Here is a 24015-nt window from a genome sequence, read left to right as displayed (position 1 = left end):
TAACAGCAACTCAGCCACAAAGTGGTAGGACATGTAAAGAGACGGAGCGGGTCAGCGCATACTGAAGCGCAGAAGTTACCAACTGTCTGCAGAGTCAATAGCTAAAGATCTTCCAAACTTAATGTCACCTTCAGATTAGCACAAGAGTGCGTAGAGAGCTTCATGGAATGGGTTTCCACAGCCCAGCAGCTACATCCAAGCCTTACATCACCAAGTGCAATGCAAAGCGTTGGATGCAGTAGTGTAAAGCAAGCTGACACTGGACTCTAGAGCAATGGAAACGTGTTCTCTGGAGTGACCAATCATGCTCGTCTGTCTGGCAATCCGATGGACGTGTCTGGGTTTGGCGGTTACCAGGAGAACGGTACTTGCCTGACTGCATTGTGCCAAATGTAAAGTTACGTTGAAGGGGGATTATGGTGTGAAATTGTTTTTCAGGGGCTAGGCTTGGCCTTTTAGTTCCAGTGAAAGGAACTCTTAAGGTGTCAGCATACGAAGACATTTTGGACAATTTCATGCTCCCAACTTTGTGGGAACAATTTGGGGATGGCCCCTTCCTGTTCAAACATGACTGCGCACCAATGCACAAAGCAAAGTCCATAAATACATTGATGAGCCAGTTTGGGGTGGAGGAACTTGACTGGTCTGCACAGAGTCCTGACCTCAATCTGACAGAACACCTTTGGGATGAATTAGAGTGGAGACTGCGAGCCAGGCCTTCTCGTCCAACATCAGTGCCTGACCTCACAAATGTGCTTCTGGAAGAATGGTCAAACATTCCCATAGACACACTCTTAAACCTTGTGGACAGCCTTCCCAGAAGAGTTGACGCTGTTATAGCTGCAAAGGGTGGGCCAACTCAATATTGAACCCTATAGACCAAGACTGGGATACCATTACTGTTCATATGCGTGTAAAGGCAGGCAGACCAATACTTTTGGCAATATAGTGTAATTTGTTCAACATTAGATATTAACCTGTTAGATTATTTACATATAATATTTACATATAATACTTAAGTCATCTTACCTGAGCAATGAACTGAATAATCTTGACAAATATATTAAGAGGGGTGTCACGGGGCACAACGCTACGGGAGCCCTTGGGGAAAAGTGCGGATACAATGCTCATAAGGCGGCTAAAAAAAACAAAAAATAAACCCAATAAATTTAACTTTTATGATGGTGATAAAGTCACATGACAAAAACTAAAACACAGTAATTTAAGAATATTACAGAAGTTTCTGTAGCTCAGGGGACTTGAGTATGTGCCCCCCTGAACTCTTGATCTACAGCTTCGAAATGATATTACTGGCACATGATTAGTGGGGTTATATACAGACTTTTTAAGGTCCTTACACATAGCTGGGATTGCCTGCAGCCTTCCAAGGTTCTGAACCATGATTGGTGGGAATTGCTGACAGCCTTCTAAGGTCCTGACACATGGTTGGTGGGGATTGCCTAGAGCCTTCTAAGGTTCTGAACCATGAATGGTGGGAATTGCTGACAGCCTTCTGAAGTCCTGACACATGGTTGGTGGGGAATGCTTATAGCCTTCTAAGGTTCTGAACCATGACTGGTGGGAATTGCTGACAGCCTTCTAAGGTCCTGACACATGGTTGGGGGGATTGCTTACAGCTTTCTAAGGTTCTAAACCACGATTGGTGGGAATTGCTGACAGCCTTTTAAGGTCCTGATACATGGTTAGTGGGGATTGCCTGCAGCCTTCTAGGGTTCTGAACCATGATTGGTGGGAATTGCAGACAGCCTTCTAAGGTTCTGAACCATGAATGGTGGGAACTGCTGACAGCCTTCTATGGTCCTGACACATGGTTTGTGGGGATGGCTTACAGCCTTCTAAGCTTCAGAACCAGATTGGTGGGAATTGCGGACAGCTTTCTAAGGTTCTGAAACATGAGTGGTGGGAATCGCTAACAGCCTACTAAAGTCCTGGTATGTGGCATGGATGATTATAGATTGTTGTTGTTTTTATATGATTCCCAAACCTTCTATTTATTGTAACCATTTCAGATTTTTGCCTTTACAACCATATACTCTCATTGCCTTGGAAACCAGTCTCAAAGTGTCAGGCCCCAAACTTATCAACTTATTGGGAACAGAGACCTGTACAAGCAGAATTATGACAGGAGGAGGTCATAAGAGGTCATGGCTCAAGCTTTTTAGACCCCGTCTGTGCCTTTTATGCCTATTTTAATAGGCTTGTACAATTTTAAGACTGTAAAATGCATCAGCTGTCACAGTTATTCTAAAATGTTACAAACTTTCCTAAGGAAACAGATCACAAATTCAGAAAATTGCACTGCTAGAACCTGACATCACATATACGATCAGTAATTTACAGGCTATACTAAGCCCCTTAGGCAGCTTCCTAATAAGACCATCTCTATAAATGGCCTACCATTGTGTAATTAACTGCTGCAAAGTTCCCAGCCCTCCGCTATCCAATATATGAAACCTGTCACATCGATCCAAATAGAAGCTAATTGTTAACAGAGTAAGACAAGCTGGCAATAAAGTCCAAATTACTTTCTCACATGACACACACCAGCAGCTGACAAAGTAAAACAGATCTAAGATACAATTTACTGGCAATGTAAGAAAAATACATTGGCATGTATAGACTTGAAACAGCACAAGGAGCTGGCAGGAGCAACAAGGGATGAAATGTAACTTTAATGCTTGGTCACAGCTAGAGATCCTGGTGTTTCCTTCTGTGCTTAACAATACAGATGATTTTAACATCAGCCACATACTGTAATGAGACTAATTAGCTTTATTTATGCTACTCTCATTAACAGCAGCACAGAGTAGATGCATAAACCAAACCCAGGACTTTACACTAGGAGATATCCAGTCACACACGGTTAATGGCAATTAGCAACATTGATTACATTTATATTTTAACAGTGACTGACACATGAACATATTCTGCGGTGTAAGAGGGACACAAAACTGCTAATATGGAAATTTAGACATGCCTCTGAGGACTTCTTGTCATACAATGGTGCAGTAGAACACAAAGCGAAACACTGTCTTTGTGAAGGACAGGATAACATAAATTTAAAAATAAACACCAATTTAAGCAGGTATATGTTAATTAAAAGGAATGTTAAGTGTATTTTTAAAAGCAAATAGTATAGGTATCTAAAATTGCTGTGGGGGCACCCAACAGGAGGTAGAGGCCAGGAGCGCTGGTGAGGGACCTGAGAACAGAAGGATCTGGGCTGCTCTGTGCAAAACCACTGCAGAGAAAAGGTAAGTATGATGTATTTGTTATTTTATCTATAAAAAAAACTAAGTCTTTAGAATCACTTTAATTAAAGCTTGTTCTTACTAAGCTTTGACAATGAAGCCTGGAAGCGGACTGGTTTCTATGCAGAGCTGCACCAGATTTTGCACTCTCCAATTTTACTAAATCAACCCCACTGTATTCTCCCAAACTATTTTATAAGGGCATTTACACTTTCAGTCATTAAACATAAACCACATTTGATAAGATCCAAGGAAATAGGTAGTATGTTTTCCTCTGTAATTCTTAATTGGACTGCTGTAAGTGTTGCCTTACATAAATTAGGAAAGTTATGCTTCTTTCTAGCCACCATGCAAAACATATGTACATTGCTTTATAAAACTCACCTATGTGTTACATTGTTGCTTTCACATTTTATCCGAATAACGTAAACCCACAACAATCTGTACAAAGATTCCAGTGCAACGCGAGACATTTTAGGGTCTTTATTCTGAAGAAGAAAAAACGAAAACACATCTCAGCTATATTATCGGTATGCAAGTGCTGTGAACAATTCAAATATTCTACTGGTGTGGATAATTAGAAGTGAACAAATCCATAACCACAAATCAAAAAAAAGTGTTTGTTATTGTTTTTCTTGTTATCATGATTACAGGGAAAGTTTAATGCCTTTTCAGAAAGCACATAACAGTAATTATTGCAATTTATCTTAAATTAATTATTGACTTTCACAATTATAAATGCTTGATCTTCTAAATTCGAGATTAGCCATTAGATGGTAGCTCTGAATATAACAGCATTTGCTCAGCCTCTCCACTTAAAGGGAATCTGTCATGTAAGAATCATGGAAGCTACCATTTTTTGGAGGAAGTTAATCACCTGGCTGTCATGCTGATGCTTCAAAGTTTTGACTTTAATGGTGATTGAGTAACTGACCCAGAACAAACAGAGATAATCCCCACACTTTTTACTGGCACTCATATACATATTACTAGGTATGTGATCCAAAAGTCAGACACAGCCGGTATCTACCAGGGGGGGCTGGAAATGTCCACATTTTGTGGAGGATTTTACAGAACTGTTCAGCCACAAAAACCTTTGGTCACCAAGGCAGCAAAAGACAATGTGGCCTTCCATTCATGAGTTCATGAGTGTATAGGTTGTCCCACTTCACCCATAAACATTTTACTGCCTTTTAAAACACCACAGATATCTGTGTCAGATATGAAAGTGTAATAACAACCAAACTTTACACTTGTATTGTATGTAGAACAAACTTTTGAAAGAAATTCCTGGGAAACCTGGATCTCAGTGTCCTCTGTGACAATCATCTGTGCAGATATGTTTATAATAAGCAAGTTGATGTTACCCAACCACACCCATACAAAAGAAGTACGGTAGATAAAGGTCCCTTTCACACGGGAGATTCAATCAGGTCTGCCAGTCAGTTTTTCTGGTAGTGCCGATTGGAAGTTCCATGCATTCCTATGGACTGGTGGGTGTAAACAGACTTCTGTCCATTTACACCCTCCTACCTCTGGGTCTGATCCGGTCCGCTGAAAAAAACAGAAGGGGATCCATCCTCTTCCGTTTAGGTGGATCGGAGGTCAGGGACCATACAACAGATTAGGCTCTGTCTGTGTCCGCTCTACAGAAGCTGCCCCCAGGGCTGCATACCAAGACTGACAGATGAAAATGTAAATATTATAGTATTACCCACTGCAACCAAATTCAATTTTTGAGATTCATTTTCATCTGCCAGCTAAAGGTGTGAAGTTCAGATATAGAATTTTGCAGACCACTGCAGATTAAATAGATATTTCTCATATTCTCAAACAGAATCTAATAAAGTTTAATTACATTTATTTGCTGACCGCAGTTATGGTGGGTTGCAGTCTACCTATATTAAAGTGGTTCTAAAGGCATTTTTTTAACTTCATGCATTCTATGCATGAAGATCAAAAACCTTTAGTGTGCAGCTCCACTCGCAACCCCCCAATTCTTACCCGAGCCTGATCTTGGTCCAGCGATGTGCATGAGAGTAGCAGCTCTCCAGGGTCACTCTTCTTATTGGCTGAGACACAGCAGCGGGAGCCATCGGCTCCCGTTGCTGTCAATCTCAGCCAGTGAGGAAGGGAGGGGCAGGACTGAGCCACACTGTGTGTACCCTATAGACACACAGAGGCGGCTTGGGAGTGAGCACTCACGAGTGCCCACAAAGCAAACTGCTTGCTCTGAGGGCACTCGCCAAGGAGGAGGGGCTAGACCCACCGTCAATGGACATGAGAAGAGGATGATCAGGACTGCTCTGTGCAAAACCATTGCACAAAGCAGGAAAGTATGGTGTGTTTATTATTTTCAAGAAAAAAACCCCAAGCTTTTAGAAACACTGTTGCAACCACCTACATGTCGGTCAGCAAATACATTTCATTAAACTTTAGTAGATTCACTTTGAAATATCTGTGAGTTCCCTGCAACAAGTGCTTTATATTAATAGCTACTTTTGGAGAGCACCTTAGGACCCCAGTATTTATAGCCACAAAGATAGCACAGACACCTTTATCCATTCACTATGGAATGTATAGATGTTGACTGTCCAAGAACAGGTAGTGTGAAAGTTGTGGAACCATACTGTTCTAGTTACATAATTCTTTTATTGGTGTCATGAAGTCTGGATAGGTATTCATTTCTCAATTTACATGGCTAAAGATGTAAATTGTCAAACTGATGGGGTAGATTGCTAAAATAGCATTACTGTATATGTGGAAAACAGACTGTGTTAAAGGCTCCCATACTTTGTTTTCAGGAGAGTGGGGTGCACATTTTGGACAGAGAAGACAACTGGTTCACAAGAGGCATGAGAGAGACCATCTATGTTAAACTGAAACAATCATCCCTGAGAACAGGGGGTGGGTGCCTTTGACACACATATAAGGCCATATAAACATCACTTCCCTGGCGATTTAACAATAATTCACTCCTCTAGCCTTGTAAATTGAGGGATTAACACCTTTGCAAACTCACTAACACCAAGGATGGAAATAGAGAGTGATGATTCAACAACATTCCTCCCATCCAGTTCTTGGACAATCAACATCTACATGAAGATTAACAAGTCCAGTACAATGCAACCAACTACTGTTAACACTACCTATAACTGTTTTGTATACACATACAGGCACATATACATATAGAAGGACTTGAACTTGGTGGCAAGACCTTTTCTAAGTGAGAAATAAAATAGTAATCACCTGCAATTCCTGCCAAAGTATTACTTTCATTTAAGTGAGCAAACATAACTGCAACACAATTTCAATCGATCACATAGAAAGCAACAAGACCAATGCTGTCTTCATGGCTCTAACATACTGTATATGGTAGAATTGAAAAAAAGATTGTGTATGGCCACTTCTCATCATATCAGAGGTCAGAGGCCTGAATTATTAAAAAATGATGACGCTCCAATGAGCCAATAGTAGCTTTCAGTCCTAGGCTTATAATATATTGTAAAACGCTGCGCAAACTGTTGGCGCTATATAAATCCTGTATAATAATAATAATAGGCTTCATGAGTCATTCATACAATACAATGATACAGACACAGCACATAATGTTATCACCTCTCACTGCTAGTCATCTTTAGGCTTCATGCAAAACGGTTTAAAAAAACGCCAGTGCTCTTGGCAAAAAAAAAAATGCTAATTGAGCGTTTTTCTCTGCCAGAAAAGCACTCTAAAAACACAAAACAAAAGGGGTTTCTTGTTCTTCCGCTAAACACTGAGCTTAAAAAACGTCTCTAAATTACCTAATGTGCATGGACACATAGAATAACATTAGTTGCTTCTACAGAAAAAAATTAGTTTCTTTTCATTTCAAAGTGTTCAGAGTAGATTGCAGTTTTCATTTCAGTCACAGCACAGATTTACATTAATAATGGAAATCATACATAAACTGGCAGGCAATCTTCAGTATGTAGGTTTGTCTGCAAACAAGGTTGATTTCATTAAACAGTCCACAGAAAATGAAGATCATCTTTCAGGAGTTCTATAAAGACCTGGTATGATGAGGTCTCTTGTACTTTGAAAGCAAGCCCAGATTTTTAGTATACAAACTCACCTGTAAGGTTTCTATTTGTTTTCTGAGACTGTTGTTAGATGGCATCTAAATAAAGCAATGTGAGACAGCAAAACATAACAAACATGAAAATGGAGCGACATGCATGTTAGATGAAAAATAAAAGCACAAAGCAAACGGAACACAACTAAAAGAAGCCAGGAGAAGAAAACAAATCTGCATTTTTGGAGATTCTTAACTATCTGGCTACATAGAGTAGAAACTGGTTAACATTTAGCCTCATGCACACAGAATGTTATCCTAACTACCCTAGAAGCCTTTTCTCCTGATGCTAGTAAAAGAGTGTAAAGCATTTAGGTGCACCAAGTGTTTTGGTGTTCATTCATTTAATTGGCCAGAATACATTTCAAGCGTTTTTTCTGCTAAAACTCTGCTGCTCCTGGAGAGGTTGTGGGGAGAGTGGCACGGTATATCATGTATGGTGGGGGTGCCCAAAAATTCAAATATTCTGGAAGGAGATAGTGAACTTAATTAGGAGGATAACTGAAATTGATGTTGGTATGGATCCAGAGACTTGTCTATTGTACAGAGTATTCGGTGAACAAATATAAGGAGACGGGTATTTGGTATTATTTAAACGCAGCAAAAGGGTTGATACCCAAGTACTGGCGGAAAGTAGAGGTGCCGAGGGAGGAGGACTGGATGGAGAGAGTTGACCAGATCTGTAGGATGGAAAAAATCATTTACAGACAAGAAGATAGGATGGGAGCATATTATCTGAGATGGGGCAAGTGGGAGGAGTTTAAGTTAAAGTTGAAATAGAAGTGGATAGAGTGTATAGTAAGAATATCTCTCTTTTTTTTCTAAATGGAAGTGGTGAAAGTATTGTAGGGTGGGTGACGGGAGGAGGGGGGGGGGGGGGGAAGGAGATTAGAAATGAACAAAAGTTATTTGTTGGGTTTATGTGATTATAAGTGTAATGTGTATTTATTTGAAAAAATTAATAAATATTTGAATAGGAAAAAAAAAAAAAAACTCTGCTGCTCCTGGATGCACTGGCAGTGGGTTTGTTTCCCTGCCTCTGCCTCTATGTGTGCATGGATACAGGCATGCTGAGGAGTTCAGAGGCAGGAAAAAAAACACCCCAAGGAGCAGCTGTAAAAAAGTTTAGTGTGCATGAGCCCTTAGATTATGGGATGTGATTTCTAAGTTAAGCACAGACAAGCTGATGGGGAACTACAGGTCTCTGTATAATTTGTCTGCCCAGACAAGGACAGTCCACGCCTAGAATAGTTATCAGATGCATTTTATGCCATAATCAGCTACCCTGCATGTTGATTTCAGATAAACCTTTACTAAATTTTAATCTGACTCATTGCCTGAGCTAAAATGAGATGCAGCTTTGTGCAGGTATTACACGTCTATTCTATTTAAAACATTCTTTTTAAAAACAGGTTTATAGGACTACTGGAAGACAGCCATTGCTGTATTTATGGGAGCTCTAAGCTGATCCTTCATGTCACAGCATCTTCAACAGTAGAGTTGCTGCAACTACAATGTCCACTTTGCTCTTCCATTACATACCGGGAAGCTCTGCCCAAACCTCTGAAGACAGACCGAGACTCATCTCTGTGGCATACTAGGAACTGCTCTGGGCTCTCACATTGCTGATAGTAAACAGTACCAGCAACCATACCAATCTAAAGTCAAATTCAAAGTCAATTTCTGGAGCACAGCACAAGTCCAGTCTGACCAGCTCCACACAGGAGCCTTAGTATTGCCCTCTTTTGCTATGACCAAAGATCTCGCCTGATCCAAAGACAGAATATTGGCCTCTCAATAATCTTTTGTCCAATAAAGATCACTTTCGGATTGGCATGCCCCTGGCTCTGTTGACCTCTATGGAAGGCGGTTCTCGAGAAAGGGAGTTTTTGGATGCCCAAAATGTTTTTTTTCCTCCTCCTCTCTCTTTTCACCAAGGTCTGGCTCAGTTTTCCTTTTTTACTATATTCTGGGTATTGCATTCCTGTATGTATTTCTGAACATCAGCATGTATACATTTTAAGTGTAGCTCATTTTACCTATATGCATGTATGTTCTTTGCTGTTATTCAACAATGAAATGTATATCTTTGTTGTATTATGCTTGATGTTAGATGACATACTTGGTTTTCTGTACCTGCTAGGAGAATGTATGTATTGTATATGCCTAATACAAACTTATTGCTAAAGCAGTTTGGCTATGTGATTACTCTGTGCATCAAAATGATTGTACTAACAGATTGATGTACTGTTGAGAGGCTTGAGCACCCTAAATAATAATATACACTGCTCAAAAAAAATTAAAGGAACACTTTGAAAACACATCAGATCTCAATGGTGGCGGCGGATGGACTGAAACATAATATCCCAGAGGTGTTCTATTGGATTTAGGTCAGGCGAGTATGGAGGCCATTCAATGGTATCAATTCCTTCATCCTCCAGGAACTGCCTGCATACTCTCGCCACACGAGGCTGGGCATTGTTGTGCACCAGGAGGATGACCCACTGCACCAGCGTAGGGTCTGACAATGGGTCCAAGGATTTCATCCTGATACCTAATGGCAGTCAGGGTGCCATTGTCTAGCCTGTAGAGGTCTGTGTATCCCTCCATGGATATGCCTCCCCAAACTATCACTGACCCACCACCAAAACGGTCATGCTGAACGATGTTTCAGGCAGCATAATGTTCTCATGGCTTCTCCAGACCCTTTCACGTCTGTCACATGTGCTCAGGGTGAACCTGCTCTCATCTGTGATAAGCACAGGGCACCATTGCAGACCTGCCAATTCTGGTGTTCTAAGGCAAATGCCAATCAAGCTCTATGGTGCCGGGCAGTGAGCACAGGGCACACTAGAGGACGCTGGACCCTCAGGCCACCCTCATGAAGTCTGTTTCTGATTGGTTGGTCAGAGACATTCACACCAGTGGCCTGCTGGAGGTAATTTTGTAGGGCTCTGGCAGTACTCATCCTGTTCCTCCTTGCACAAAGGAGCAGATACCGTTCCCTTTGATGGGTTAAGGACCTTCTACAGCCCTGTTCAGCTCGGCTAGAGTAACTGCCTGTCTCCTGGAATCTCCTCCATGTTCTTGAGACTGTGCTGGGAGACACAGCAAACCTTCTGGCAATGGCACGTATTGATGTGCCATCCTGGAGGAGTTGGACTGCCTGTACAACGTCTGTAGGGTCCAGGTATCGCCTCATGCTACCAGTAGTGACACTGACCCTAGCCAAATGCAAAACTAGTGAAAAACATTCAAAAAAGGTGAGTAGGGGAAAAAACGGTCAGTGGCCTCCACCTGTAAAACCATTCTTGTTCTGGGGGTCGTCTCATTGTTGCCCATCTAGTGCACCTGTTGTTAATTTCATTAACACCAAAGCAGCTGAAATTGATTAATAACCCCCTCTGCTACCTAACTGACCAGATCAATATCCCTGGAGTTTAATTGACTTGATGCTATACTCTGATTAAAAAGTATTCCTTTAATTTTTTGGAGCAGTGTATGATTGGTTGTTGTGTAGTTATTAGTGGTGTGCAGACCTTTATTGTTAATTACACTTGTTGACCTCTATGGTCTGTAAACCATTATTTTGAAGCACCCCAACATTGGAGCTGCATCATGCGAAAACAAATCATGTTGGTTTAAGTTCAAATACTTTAAAAGCAGCACAGAGAGACAGAGGTAAGCCCTTCCTTTGTGGCTTAAGGGCTCAAAGCTAAAAGTCTTTGAGACTCTTCAAACATTCATGAACTCCTTTTTGCTCCTGAACTGTGTTCACCTTAAAATTAGTTAAGCCCACAAACTTGCAGTATTCACTGGATGTAGAGAACTGGTTCCCACCTTTAATGGCTTCCTATCATTCTACTATATGGAATAAGTGGATTTTGCATCACAATGTTAATTACTTCCCACCAGATATACGCATATATGCCGTCTCTTGGCGGGTGGGCTTTAATGTCGAGAGGCTGCATATATAGTTACCGGAGGGGACCGAAAAGACCAATGCATACTTGCGTTTGGGAGCTTTACAATCATGTGACTGACAATCACAGCAGTCACATGATTGGAATGCCCATCTCTGCCTCCTGGCATTTAAAACCTCTTAAAGGTCTGGGAGGTGGCAGTGAGAAGGGGTTAAGAAAAGCTCACGCCAAAACAAACTTTGGTTTGAGTAGGGAGGGGCTATGATCTCTGTCTGTTTTTTAGCCATCTGTGTGCTTGTTGGGGAGATTTCTTCTGATTTCCAGTACTGGTAACCAAACACAAAATGAGTAGATCTCCCTAGTGGCAACAGAAAATAATGCAACTTAATAGATTCACATCCTTGGCCTTGTCTGTTTTAAATCTTATTGTTATTCCTGTCTTGAATATGTGTTGAGGAGATTTTGCTGACTATTCAGCATGGCAAAGCCCCCCTCAAAACAAAACATTTTGGCTGGAATTGTGCTTAACTTTCTATTTAAGGCAACCTGTGCTTTTACATCAGTTAGGTGTGAGCTACAGGAAAAAAAAAAAGAAGTCAATGAGAAGGAAACGTCTACTACAATTTGGAAGCAAAGATTTTACAAAGAAGGTTGTACATAGGTCACTTCTCTGACTCCTACCTGGTCTTTATACTGCTAGTGAACATCAACAAACTGCTGACATCCTTTGAATTACCTTTCCCTCTAATCCATAAACTTACAGAGTAAGCGCCTATAATTTTTCAGCCAGTATGCGGCACCCTATTATACAGGCAGACTTCAGACAATTTACAAGACGAATAGTAAAAAAAAAAAAAAAAAAAACAAAACAAAACACACGATCTGGTGAATTTAAGGGCCTGATTTGATTTTTCATACTTTTACTTGAAACTGCTTAATAAAGTGAAAGTCTGTTAGTAGAATTGTCTGTACAGGGGCACTAAACAACAAATTCAAAACACAGGAACAATCCAAAAAAAAAGGTTTTAGAAGTAAACAAAACACAGATGGATGAGATGACAATGAGCAAGCAGAAAGATGTGAAGGGAACGAAAAAGCAGAGCAGTGTGAGCAGGTACCAGGAGTCAGTGTGTGCCACAAGCGAAGTGTCATACTCATTAACAGACATGCAGCCAATCAAACCTTAATAATGAGAACCCAAGTACATTAAATCCATATTACTACAGGAAAGGAGTCATTACACCTTAAATGACGGAGAACAGTACCAGAAAGATGCCGAGAGGAAGGATTTTTGATTTTTATTATTAGTGCGCCATTGTCATCTATTTCACAGTCAATAATGGAAAGAGGAGTAAAAGTTACACAAGTCATTGGAGTTTACGTAACCAAGGAGATTCATTGCAATACAATAGAAAGATGATGGCTGTGAATTATCACATAAATGAATTTGAAAAAGCTTGTAATGATGTTGCAGCTGGTCAGATGTGTAAAGTGAACGCCAGGAACACATTAATACTTTGTTAAATCACCCAGGACATGAATCTTAGGAAACTAAATGTGGAAGATTTGTTACATCCCAGTGATTCTCAGTGCTGAAACGTGACTGCAAGTGACTTACCTTTAAATGTGACAAACAGTTTTGCAAGAAAATGTGCCAATTGTTCAGGAAAAACTGTTTTTGGCTGACACACAGCAGACAGGTAACCAGTGGATATAGTGCCTGTGAATATAAAGGACACAATAAAAGCTGTGTTTATTAAAATTATTTAAAATGAATATAACTTCAATTGTTATTTCATTATAATTTTCTCCGAAAAATGCTGATAACATAATGATCTCTTAGGTGTGGAATTATTCTTTCAGCATGAAGTATGCATTTAACCATTAAAAATCTGTTGAAAGAATTTTCTCATAAATCTTTATTATATATTATAGTGTTATCACCAGCTCAAAAGGAAGATGGTTTGCCAAAAAGGCAAGCTTGCAATTTAAGTATGAAAGCCTTCAACCAAAGACTGAAGTATAAAAAAAAAAAAAAACCCAAAAAACAGACTTAGTTGGTCCAATCCTTAAGTATGAAGCCAAAATAGCTAAAATTACATAGATTCCTCTAAAAATGGTAAAAGGACAATGATACCAATTAGATTTCAGTGAACAAATAACCTATCGATATAGATATACTGTGTAAAGAAATAGGATTCCAGAGTATCATTTCTCACCAGGGAATGCTTCTTTCTTGAGCTGAGTTCAAACGTGGTCTGGTAGAGCATCTCTACAAAATTCTTTAAACATGGCACATTTACTTCATTTTTTACAGCCTGGAAAAATATAAAATGAAAACGTCATATTACTAAATGTCAGTATTGGCAGCTTCCAGATGAAAATGCGTGCACACTACACACTACCATGCTACAGTATGATTTACTCATGGTTCCATAGTAAGCTAGGTCAGTGTTTCTCAACCTTTTTTCAGTCAAGGTACCTTTTAAAATTATGGACAATCTCAAGGCACCCTTTAAAATTCTGCACAATCTCAAGGCACCCCATTCTAAAAATGTAAAAAACGATTCTACTAGTTTTAGGATAACGCAGCAACATTCACACATGTAAGACAACCAACATTTGAGGTGATTTATTCTTCCAAAGCAAAAATATTCCTTTGCAGACTGGTACGGACTAGTATTCCAGTGTTTTTCCCTTAGTTTCTCTCCCTCACTCAGCTGTGACCCCACTATTGATAAAGAGGGGCAGGGGACAGGCAAACAAGGATGCTTGCATGCGCCCGACATCCTCCTTATCAACTAATGATGTCATTTGTTAGGATGCCGGCAGCTAGCAGGTTGTAAAAGTGCGCAATGAAAACCTATGGCTTTGTATAACTAAAAGACAGGCTTGATCCACCTGCTGGCTTGTATACAATTTTTAGGCATTATTCAAGCATATTGCCAAGGCACCCCTGAAAAAGCCTGAAGGCACCCTGGTTAAGAAAAGTTGAGCTGGGTTGACCATACAAAAAAATTAAAGACAGGAAAAAAAAATGCAAAACCTTGCATAATCAGAAGCCTTAGGGCAGTGGTTCTCAAGCTGTGGGTCGTGACCCCTTTGGGGGTCGAATGATCCTTTCACAGGGGTCGCCTAAGACCATCGGAAAACACATATTTCCGATGTGTAAAGAGCAGCTACTGTGTAGAAAGTAGCTGCTGTGCTGAAAGCAGCTACTCTGTTAAAAGCAGCTACTGTGTTGAAAGCAGCAGTATTGGGGGTAAAACGACGCTTCATGAATTATAATTACTGGGTAAATAATTTTAGGATTGGAGGTCACCACAACATAAGGAACTGTATTAAAGGGTCGCGGCATTAGGAAGGTTGAGAACCACTGCCTTAGGGGAAGGCAAACAGGAGTATCAGTTTTTCCTGACCCCTAAAAGTCATTTGGAAATAACTGGGCTCGACGTTCTATTCTATATTACCTACTTATACTCATAGCTACTTAAATTCTGTGCTTTTTAGATTTTACAAGAACCAGTTCATGTGGAAGCCTATTCCCCATATTTACAGCTCTTACTATTTTTTTATGCACAGGGTAAAACCTTTTTCTTTTAGTCACAAGCAGTATCTGTTGTGTCCTATGTGTACCTTAAGGCTGGCATCACACCACAACACACAGTTGGCACCAGAGTGCGTCTGTTTTTTTTTTCTAAATAGCATACCAGTGCACCATGCAAACATATTTCAACTCACATGCATTTCATCATACAACGATGTGTTGTAGTGTGCCATGTAAAAAAAATGGCTCCTGTCCAATTTCTAAATAATAAATCTTGTCCCTCCTTGCAGCAATGCAGAAATGTCTCCCATTAAGTAACCAACTCAGTTTACCAGCAGGCTTTTTTCAGATATGTTTTCACAGGGCTTAGCAGATTGCTAAGGCAGAGGCCAACCTGTATTGTAAACTGGAAAAGCCCTTTAAGCTTTTCCTGTGCTTTGCTATGAACAAATAGTAAAAGAAAAATACTATAAACATTATGTGAGGAAGGATGGCTGATGTTTTTTTTTTGCCAGTGATTTTCCCTATGTGGTTTCACACGGGTGGAAGTAGACAGCATTAATTATACTAACAAGCTCTTCTGAGGACATTTACCAGAAAACATGTAAGCATATTCTACCCAAAGCATTATCTGTTAATGTAATGGAAAATATCAGTAATGCTCTGACCAGCGCTGTGCTATGTATAGAAAAAATCTCCTATAACCCATGCAGTAAAATTGCCAGCAAAACAATATCTGATTTTGAAGAGATCATAAAGCCTCCTATGAGGAAGAGATGAGGCTTAGAAGCTTGGCACAAAAAAATCAATTCCGCATAGTTTGATGAAAGATCAACTGTTTTACTATTCTGCAAAAAATCTTATCATCGCCTGACATTAAAGGATTTGTGTCGGTGTTTAACCACTTGCCCTCCAGAGCATTTACCCCACTTCCTGACCAGGCCATTTCTTGCTGTTTGGCACTGCGCTATTTCAAGTGGTAATTGTGCGGTCATGCAATGCTCTACCCAAACAAAATTTATGCCCTTTTTTCACACAAACAGAGCTTTCTTTTGGTGGTATTTGATCACCTCTGCGGTTTTTAATTTTTGCACTATAAACAAAAAGAGACCGAAACTTTTGAATAAAAAAACAAAAAAAAAAAACAATATTTTTCACTTTTGGTTATAAAAAAGATCCAATAAACTCAATTAGTCATTTTGCTACATGTCTTTGGTAAAAAAAAAAAATCCCAATACATGTATATTAATTGGTTTGTGTGAAAGTTATAGTGTCTACAAACTATGGTATATATATTGGAATTTACATAGCTTTTACTTTCTGACTGCCTATCACATTTCTTGAGCTGCTAAAATGCCAGGGCAGTACAACCCCCCCCCCCCTCCCCATATAACCCCTTTTTGGAAAGTAGACACCCCAAGGATTTTGCAGACAGGCATGCTGAGTCCATGGAACATTTTATTTTTTGCCACTGTCATGAACTGTCATGAATGAGTTAAGTTTTGACAGCTCAGAATAGTGATCTGTGATTGGCTGGAGATGTTCACATCACATGGTACAGGGTGCTCTGATTGGCCCCAGACATCATGTGGCAGCTGTGGGCCAATCACAGCTCACTAGGAAGAGAAGCAGAGCTGTTATGAATGAGATTGATTCACAACAGCTTTGCTTACATCACCGGGTCCCGTTCATTGGGATCCTCATTCATGGACACAGCAGTCATTGGGGGGGGAGCGCAGCACCCCCTTGTGTTGATACAGCCAGAGCTTTGCCTGTAGCTGCTGCTCTGCACAGTACATTGCGGGCTGAAAGCGGTTAATCTTAGAATATAAATAAATACATATATTTATTTATTTATAGTATATCTTAGAATATAAATATACCCTTCCTCCTGGCCTTTTCTACATTTTTAAGTCAAAGTTACTTACCTTTTGATGCAGAACCAATGCATGTGTCTGCAGGAGAACTCTTCTTCAATTTACAGGGTGGCAGGGCACATGCACAAAGTGGAAGAGGTGGTCTCCAGTGATCACGTTTCTATGTAGGGGATTATTTTCGGTTCAAAAGGGATAAAGGTATTTTTAAGGTTGAATGTAGACTTTAAAGAGCAACTCCTTGTTTCTGACCATTTTTTAAAATGGATTGTCAAATGTCTACTGTTCTCCAATGAAAACAAATGAAAATCTGAATGTCTACCATTCAGTGCAATGGTCTTCTCAAGAATGCGTACATGCACAAATAAACAAGAGGGGTCATAAATTGGTTTTGCCTTCTTCCTATGTAAAGCAATTCAGCTTGACCATACATCTTACTGCTGTTGGTGGGTACTTAGTCTGTCCCACTCACTGAAATGAGCACGACTGCCTAACACAAGAAATGAATAGTTAAACACAGGTAGTACTGTCCTAGGTCAAAGTTCTGCTTAAAGCAGCCTCTCTCAACCTTTTCAACCCAGAGGAACCCTTGAAATAACTTTCTGGTCTTAGGGAAACCCTGTGCAAAAAGTACTATATTTACAAATTATACATTAGTGTGATGGTCAGTGAGAAGAACGCTCCTTACACTTGTTGTCATTGGGAAGAATGACCCTCTTACAAATAGCTAAAATAATCAATAGTGTCAGTGGAAACGTATCTGAGAGGCAGAAATTGTTCATTTCTCAAGAAATCCCTTGCAACATCTGGAGGAAACCCTGGATGAAAAAGCCTAGCTTAAAGGCTGTCCACAATAAAAGTCCATAATGATCACTTAGCTGCACAGACAGGTAAGTCCAAGAACCTGCAGTGACTCATAAGCAGGTGCATTCAGTCTTGTCATACACTGCCATCATCAGCATTTTGTGAAATTTGGAGCTGTCGTATGCCACATGTGATCCTAAAATTGTGAAAGCATTTAAACATAAACTAAACTGCATTTTAAAGGGAATGCATATATATTGTTTATGGCAGCAAAAAAGGGTCAGAAAGCAAACCGCTTCTGCTGTTCTGTCTATATATAAAAAAAAACCTCACAACGCTCTGCAAATTCTGTGCATCCTGTCTTAAAGGTTTACTTGTAAAATGAATATTTTAAATAAGTACTAAAAAAAATGCTGCAACATATTAGTTTAAAACATATTAGTTTAAAAACATATACATGTAAACATATGTAAATTAACAAAAACCATTATAGTTTCCATTAAAATAACAGATGATATTTGCACATTCTTGTCTTTGGGCCACATAAGTGGTGTTTTTTTTTTTTTTAAGGAACCCAAGAGTTCAGACCTAAATATCCAAGTAAAATGTCATATATACATACAATAAGAGCACTGACCAATATCCCTGATATTAGGAATTATTAAGCAAATTGTTCTCTTTCAAAATCTTTAAAACTTGGCAACTGATCATAGATAAATCTGTAAACATCACAAGATTTACTTACAGCAGCCACAGGGATGAGAATTTCTACAAACAGACCAGCAAGTGCATGTTTTATGTCCTTGTCTTTCACTTCTAAGAAGTACTGTGCACATTCCTTTCAAGCAAACAAGCAGAAAGAGTCATTATATGAACCATCAATGGCAATGAATACCTTGCATTATAGAAACACTTTTTCAGCAATGCTGTAACACTGGGTTATATAGACAGTGCATCAAATCATGTAGAAGTTAAAGTTTGTAAACATGTGAAGCAGTAAAGAATCTGAGTTCAAAAGTGAGAAAGAGGCAGAAAATGTGAACACACTTTGATTGTGTTCTGCCTTGTGAGCTAAACAAGAGAAGTCACTCAATTCCCACATCTTCTATACAGCGTGAATGGAGGAATATTCCTGCTGTGGTATTCAGACAGCACCTGCGGCTGTCACAGTACCCGAAAAGTGGCTGCATCAGACTGGATGCAGTCACTGTTTGTGTGACAAATTTCTTCCTTCAATGTTTCAAAGTTTGTCGAGCCACGTGGTGCCCACAGTGCCACCCGCAGCTGGAATTTCGGGCAATTAAGCAAGAATCAACCAAAATTCACCATGCATGATCTGATAATAGAGGGTAAGGGAAAGGAGTGTGTGAAAGATATAAAGAACATGGTTAAAAGAAAAAAAAGTGTCAGTAAGCAAAACGTTAGAGACTCAGAGAAAATGAGGAATAAAAAAACTAAGTGGACTGAATCTTTCAAAGAATTGTTTGTAACCCACAGCAAGCAAAGTATTTGTTGCGGTTTAGAAACCCAGAAAGAAATGGTTCAGACACGTTTTCTGCTTAGGACACTTTTGGTGCCCATATGGGAAGTATGTTATTAACAGGGCCCTAAACGCTAAGTTTAGTTAAATTTTTTCAGCGAAAAGTACTCTATGAACGGAGGAAACGGGCCTTTCATTCATCCGCATAGCCTCCATTCATGGAGCGCTTTTCATTGCTGAAGATACAGTAAAACTTCTAGGAATGGAGGAGAGGGGCAGAAAGGGCAGGCATATTCAGCACTGTTGACTAGTGCCTGTGACAGGTCCAGCTGCTGTATTGACCCCCACAGCACCTACTTCAGGGGTATGGGAAGGGAGCAGGACTGAATTTGGAGGAATCTGAAGGATGAAAAAATCTGCAGCCAGGTTAAGGGAACAGCCACCAGCACAATGGACACTTCTCACTGAATGTAAGTACCTTCCCTTGTGCAGAGTTTAAAAAAAAAAAGAAAAAGTTAACTAAACTGAACTGCAGCCATAGACGGATTGATCTACTTCAGTACAACCACCCTGTCGGATTTTTTACATGCAATTAATGGTGGTGGCTATAGCTGCTAGCAGTATACATTGTGTTCTGGCGGCAGGGAAGACTCCCAGCCGGTAGAACACAATAGTGCTGTGGGAGGGACACATCCAGCGTTGATGGGGGAATCAAATGATTTTCAGAGAAGAAAATCACATCTTTTGCTTGCCTAAGAGTGAACAAAATTTTTAAACAAGAGCAGTTTTGACGCAACAAGTGGTTTCTTTACAGTCACAGTGTAATGATAATTCCCAAGACATAACAGAAAAGGCAGAAAGCTAGTCAAATAAAAGCATGTAACGATGGCAGAAGACAAACACCTTCAAACAGCACAAAACAAAGGAAAAGTATGCACAAATACCTGCATAAACTGAAAAGAGGCTTCAAAATCTTCCACAGGATACATCTTGACACGGAAGAATTTCATTCCCATGATCAAGCTGATGATGCTCTGAACCACATGGGGGCTTTGTTCCTTCTGTCGCAATTCTTTTAATTCTGTGACAAACTTCTTCCTCACAGCCTGAAATCTAAATGATGAAAAAGAAAGCAGGAGGGGCGCCATTTAATCCTAATAAACAGCTATGCTGCCGGATATTCTCAGCTCTCTCTCCTGCCGGGTGAAAGCAGGGAATCCATAGCCATTTACTAAACCCCAAACAAGTCATAAAACTCAACAATACTCATCCACACAGCTCCCTGCAAAAAAGATCTAAGAAACATTCTTACTTGGACTGTGCAAGGACACCTATAACTTCTGCATATAAATCTGCAATAATATGTACGTTCCCAGTGTTTGTTCCTGAATACCTAGAAAAAAAAATAAAATACAATTATTTATTATATACAAATTTCCACAGCTGGAGCAAAGAACTTACTCCCCTTTCCCATAATATATAGAGTGTAACAGGCAGTTCCCAATGGAGTACCCATGTGTACCTCTAAGGGTAGCCTAGCTAACTGTCAATTGGCAGGAAACATAGGCAACTTCACTGCTGAAGATCAATAATCCAGATGCTTCAAAACTAAAGTGGGCTTATTACACCTAACAAACATCCACCAATCTGGGTGCTGGTTCCTGAATGGGTTAAAGTTTAGGTTTTTATTGGTCCAATTAAAAAAAAAAAATCAGACATTCTATTTGTAGGTGGAGACTTTATCAGTTCTCAACCCAACAATGTATTCTATATATCTATACAGATTTGAGAAAAAAGGATTTTGACTTCCGATGCATTTTCTTGACTTGACTGAGTGATTGGCTCTTGAAATGTGATCTGCCCTAAATCCAAGTCAAAATAATGAAGCATGCACATGTATCTTTCAGAAATATATATGACACACTACATTTCTGTATTGTCATATATCGTTTTATAAGTCAAGGTCACGGATGAAGAAAAAAAATAGGATTTTTGTACTTCTGGTAATTTTCTTGGAATTTATTGGGGGGCACAGGAATTCAGATAATGTCTGGTAGTACTGCCAGCTACCCTGCCAAACAAATGTAAACAGTTGGCCAGCCAAAGGTTAACCTCTCCTGTCTCAACCCAGTACAACTCCCCCAGTATGTCTCAGTTTTGGCCTGTGCCACTCTAAAAATCCAAGAAAAAGATTTTACAGGGAGTAAAAAAACCTATTTTCTTTTTCATCTATTGAGGAGCAGAGGAATTTAGATACTGTCAGGGCATCCAAAAGCAGTCCAAGGACTGCCTGAAGGACCAATGCCAAATATGAGATCTAATGAGGTGAAGCCCCTAACATGGAAAGGGAGCAAATAACCAATAGAAGGATTTACAGAATCAACCTGATACTCAAGCAAAAGCTGGGATCCCCAAAAATATAGGGAAGTACATGGTCTGGAAGACCAGAAGGCAGCACAGGCAAGAAAGTCTTCTAGGAGAGAAATTCCTGGATACAGGGCAGGATCTTTATCAGTCACCTGAAGGTGGGGCTATTGTAGACACAAAAGCGATTAGCTGATCAAAAACTCAAAGTCTGATGGGCAACTACAGGGACTATTTGGCTAAAGTTATAGTCAATAGCTTGAAGAACTCGCTCTCTTTCTTTGAAAACACTGACTTATTATATTTAAAAGTGCAGGCTCAGCTGCTGCATTCTAAAGGAAGAAAATATACATATTTATACATCCATCAACATTAGTTGTTAGTTTATGGGAAGGAGAAAGGCCTTATTAATTTGTATTTGTGGCAGTCTTTGTCATTTTTGGTGTATTACAGTGCAGGTTGTAGCCAGACATTTTAAGTTTTTCTGCCTGAACAGAGTACATTTGCTATTCAAAAATACAATTATCCTGTTAATAAACTACATAAATTACTTTACAGCCCAACCGTTCATTTCTGAAAATTTAAGCCATCGGTAGCAATGTATATATGTACACAGCACGATAAGAATGTATTTCCTAACTAATGCAATCACTTCCACTCTCATGTAAGCAAGATAAGGCAGATAACAGATGACTATGGTCCTAAATAAACAAAGTGCTGTTATGCAATGCGGAAACTTCTAGGTAGAAAGATCAATCAATTCAATTGTGACGGTTATTTGTAAAGATTTAATACATTAGTGGTCACGAATGAGGGAAAAGACCATATTTATACAGCATATGTACATATTTATACCCCACCCTATATGTAGACACTCAAGAAGTCACAGTGATATATTCTGTGTGAAGTCAAAAGACTCCGAGCCCAAAGAATTTCCGTCTTCGTGTTGTCCAATATGCTTCCTGCTGCTGTATAATCCCAATGCTACCAACACCTGTGTAAACTAGGAGCAACTCCACGCAGATATAAAAATCCACTATTTAACCCAGTTCTGAACTCAATAAAAAAAAAAAAAAAGGTTTCTACATACAGCGGACTAAAATATTTGAATTTGTCTTGATATCGGCCAATTGAGGTCTAATAAAAGTTAAGGTTAGCAGAGTAGTAGAGAAGACTCAGGGAGCACCAGGGTGAGTTGTGCTTTCCGGAAGGAATACCTGGAAGTCAGCCTTAAAGTGTTACCAAACCCAGGACCCTGCATTCACTATATCTGGTCTCCCACAGTACACACAACATGGAAATGCAATTATTGTAGTAAATATAAACTGCTAAATACCTTTTCTCATCAGCAGTTAGAGCAGTCTTGTGACTTCTCACAGTGTTCAGCAGAGCACTGATTAAAGCTTGTAGGAGGAGTTATCTTTCTGCTCTAGCAGGATGCAGAACCCTTGACCTCTGTCTGGACAGTGCCGATTGGCCCTGCACTGATCACTTGACCTCTCCCAAGAAAAAAAAAAACCTCTCTAGCAATACACACTAAACTGATCATGTGCAGAGTGACTCCACACATACGTCTTATCAGGAGATAAGAGGAAGGAACTGGAAGAAGGGAAGGATCAGAGAAATCAGGATCAAACAGCATTTTTACACAATGCAGAGGATTAACCCCTTAGGTTCCACAGTGAGTATGCTTTACTGCATATACAGACTGATTTTACTGTTGTGGGTTTAGTAACACTCTAATTTCATACCTATAAGCTAGGTCTGTTTAAAAAATGCTACCTACAGTCGGAATGACGTGCTCCAAGAAGATGTGTTTTAGATCACAAGGACATGGTCTACTCTTCAAATCATTATCCTGTCCACTATGGTTTGCTTTAGGAGAACTCCTAGTGTTGTTTTGCTGCTGGAAGGCAGCATTATATACACACCCTATTTCTTATACTGACCCATTCATAGCCAAAATTACACAGACAGCATAGTGCTAAAATATCTAAACATTAAATAAAGTAGAATAGACCAGGCATAATCAACACATGCAGGTATATTTTTCAATTCATATTTCAAGAGGCAAGTTAATCACAAAAACAAGAGGGTCAAACAAATGTTTGCAGACATACCCTTCTTTGTGTTTAAAGTGCTTAAAAGCCAGGTTTAGAACTTCCTGTATTAGGGGATCTGGAACTGGGTGAACAGGAATCTATAATAAAAAAAAACATTGCCAGTAATTATCTGAGATAATAACCATGAAAACATTTTTAAATTTTATGTTCAGCTGATGGAAAGGTCTTTAGTTTTGGCAGGACCAGCGATATGCACACTACACAATACGAGTACCAATCTGACCATACAAAGCGATATTATCACTCTTTAATGAAAATTACTATGGCACCTAAAGATATTTATTTCTAGTGAATACATACATTCAATATCTAGCTTGTATCTGCATCAGAATCGGGGTTTTCAAAATGTATGCAGCCTCCTACCACTTCAGTCACCCCCAAACAAATGATTAAAGAATGCATAGTCATTTTAATATTTGTTTTTTTAAACATGTTAATGTGAAAAAGACCAACATGTAAATAAACTTAATCAGAAAAATGTAAATAACCCTACCAATCCGGGCTTGCGTTTTAA

The 24015-nt window shown here is 39.5% G+C and overlaps 1 protein-coding gene across 6 annotated transcripts in view; it reads right to left on the bottom strand.

Moving 5' to 3' along the window:
* The window catches only part of FRYL (FRY like transcription coactivator), a 467937-nt gene that overhangs the window by 119725 nt on the left and 324197 nt on the right, over nt 1-24015 (bottom strand). For all 6 annotated transcript variants that reach the window (XM_089690113.1, XM_089690112.1, XM_089690114.1 and 3 more), the window contains 8 exons: nt 23499-23578; nt 20327-20407; nt 19959-20127; nt 18280-18372; nt 13529-13627; nt 12928-13029; nt 3657-3760; nt 1030-1138 (listed from right to left, as the gene is read on the bottom strand). In XM_089690113.1, the coding sequence (XP_089546239.1) occupies nt 1030-1138; nt 3657-3760; nt 12928-13029; nt 13529-13627; nt 18280-18372; nt 19959-20127; nt 20327-20407; nt 23499-23578 (837 nt within the window). The remainder of the gene's footprint in view (nt 1-1029; nt 1139-3656; nt 3761-12927; nt 13030-13528; nt 13628-18279; nt 18373-19958; nt 20128-20326; nt 20408-23498; nt 23579-24015) is intronic.

Source organism: Staurois parvus, unplaced genomic scaffold (assembly GCF_062004578.1).
Source record: "Staurois parvus isolate SC_StPar_1 unplaced genomic scaffold, SC_StPar_1.0 ptg000517l, whole genome shotgun sequence".
Lineage (NCBI taxonomy): Eukaryota > Metazoa > Chordata > Amphibia > Anura > Ranidae > Staurois > Staurois parvus.
This window is presented reverse-complemented; position numbering and strand designations above follow the sequence as displayed.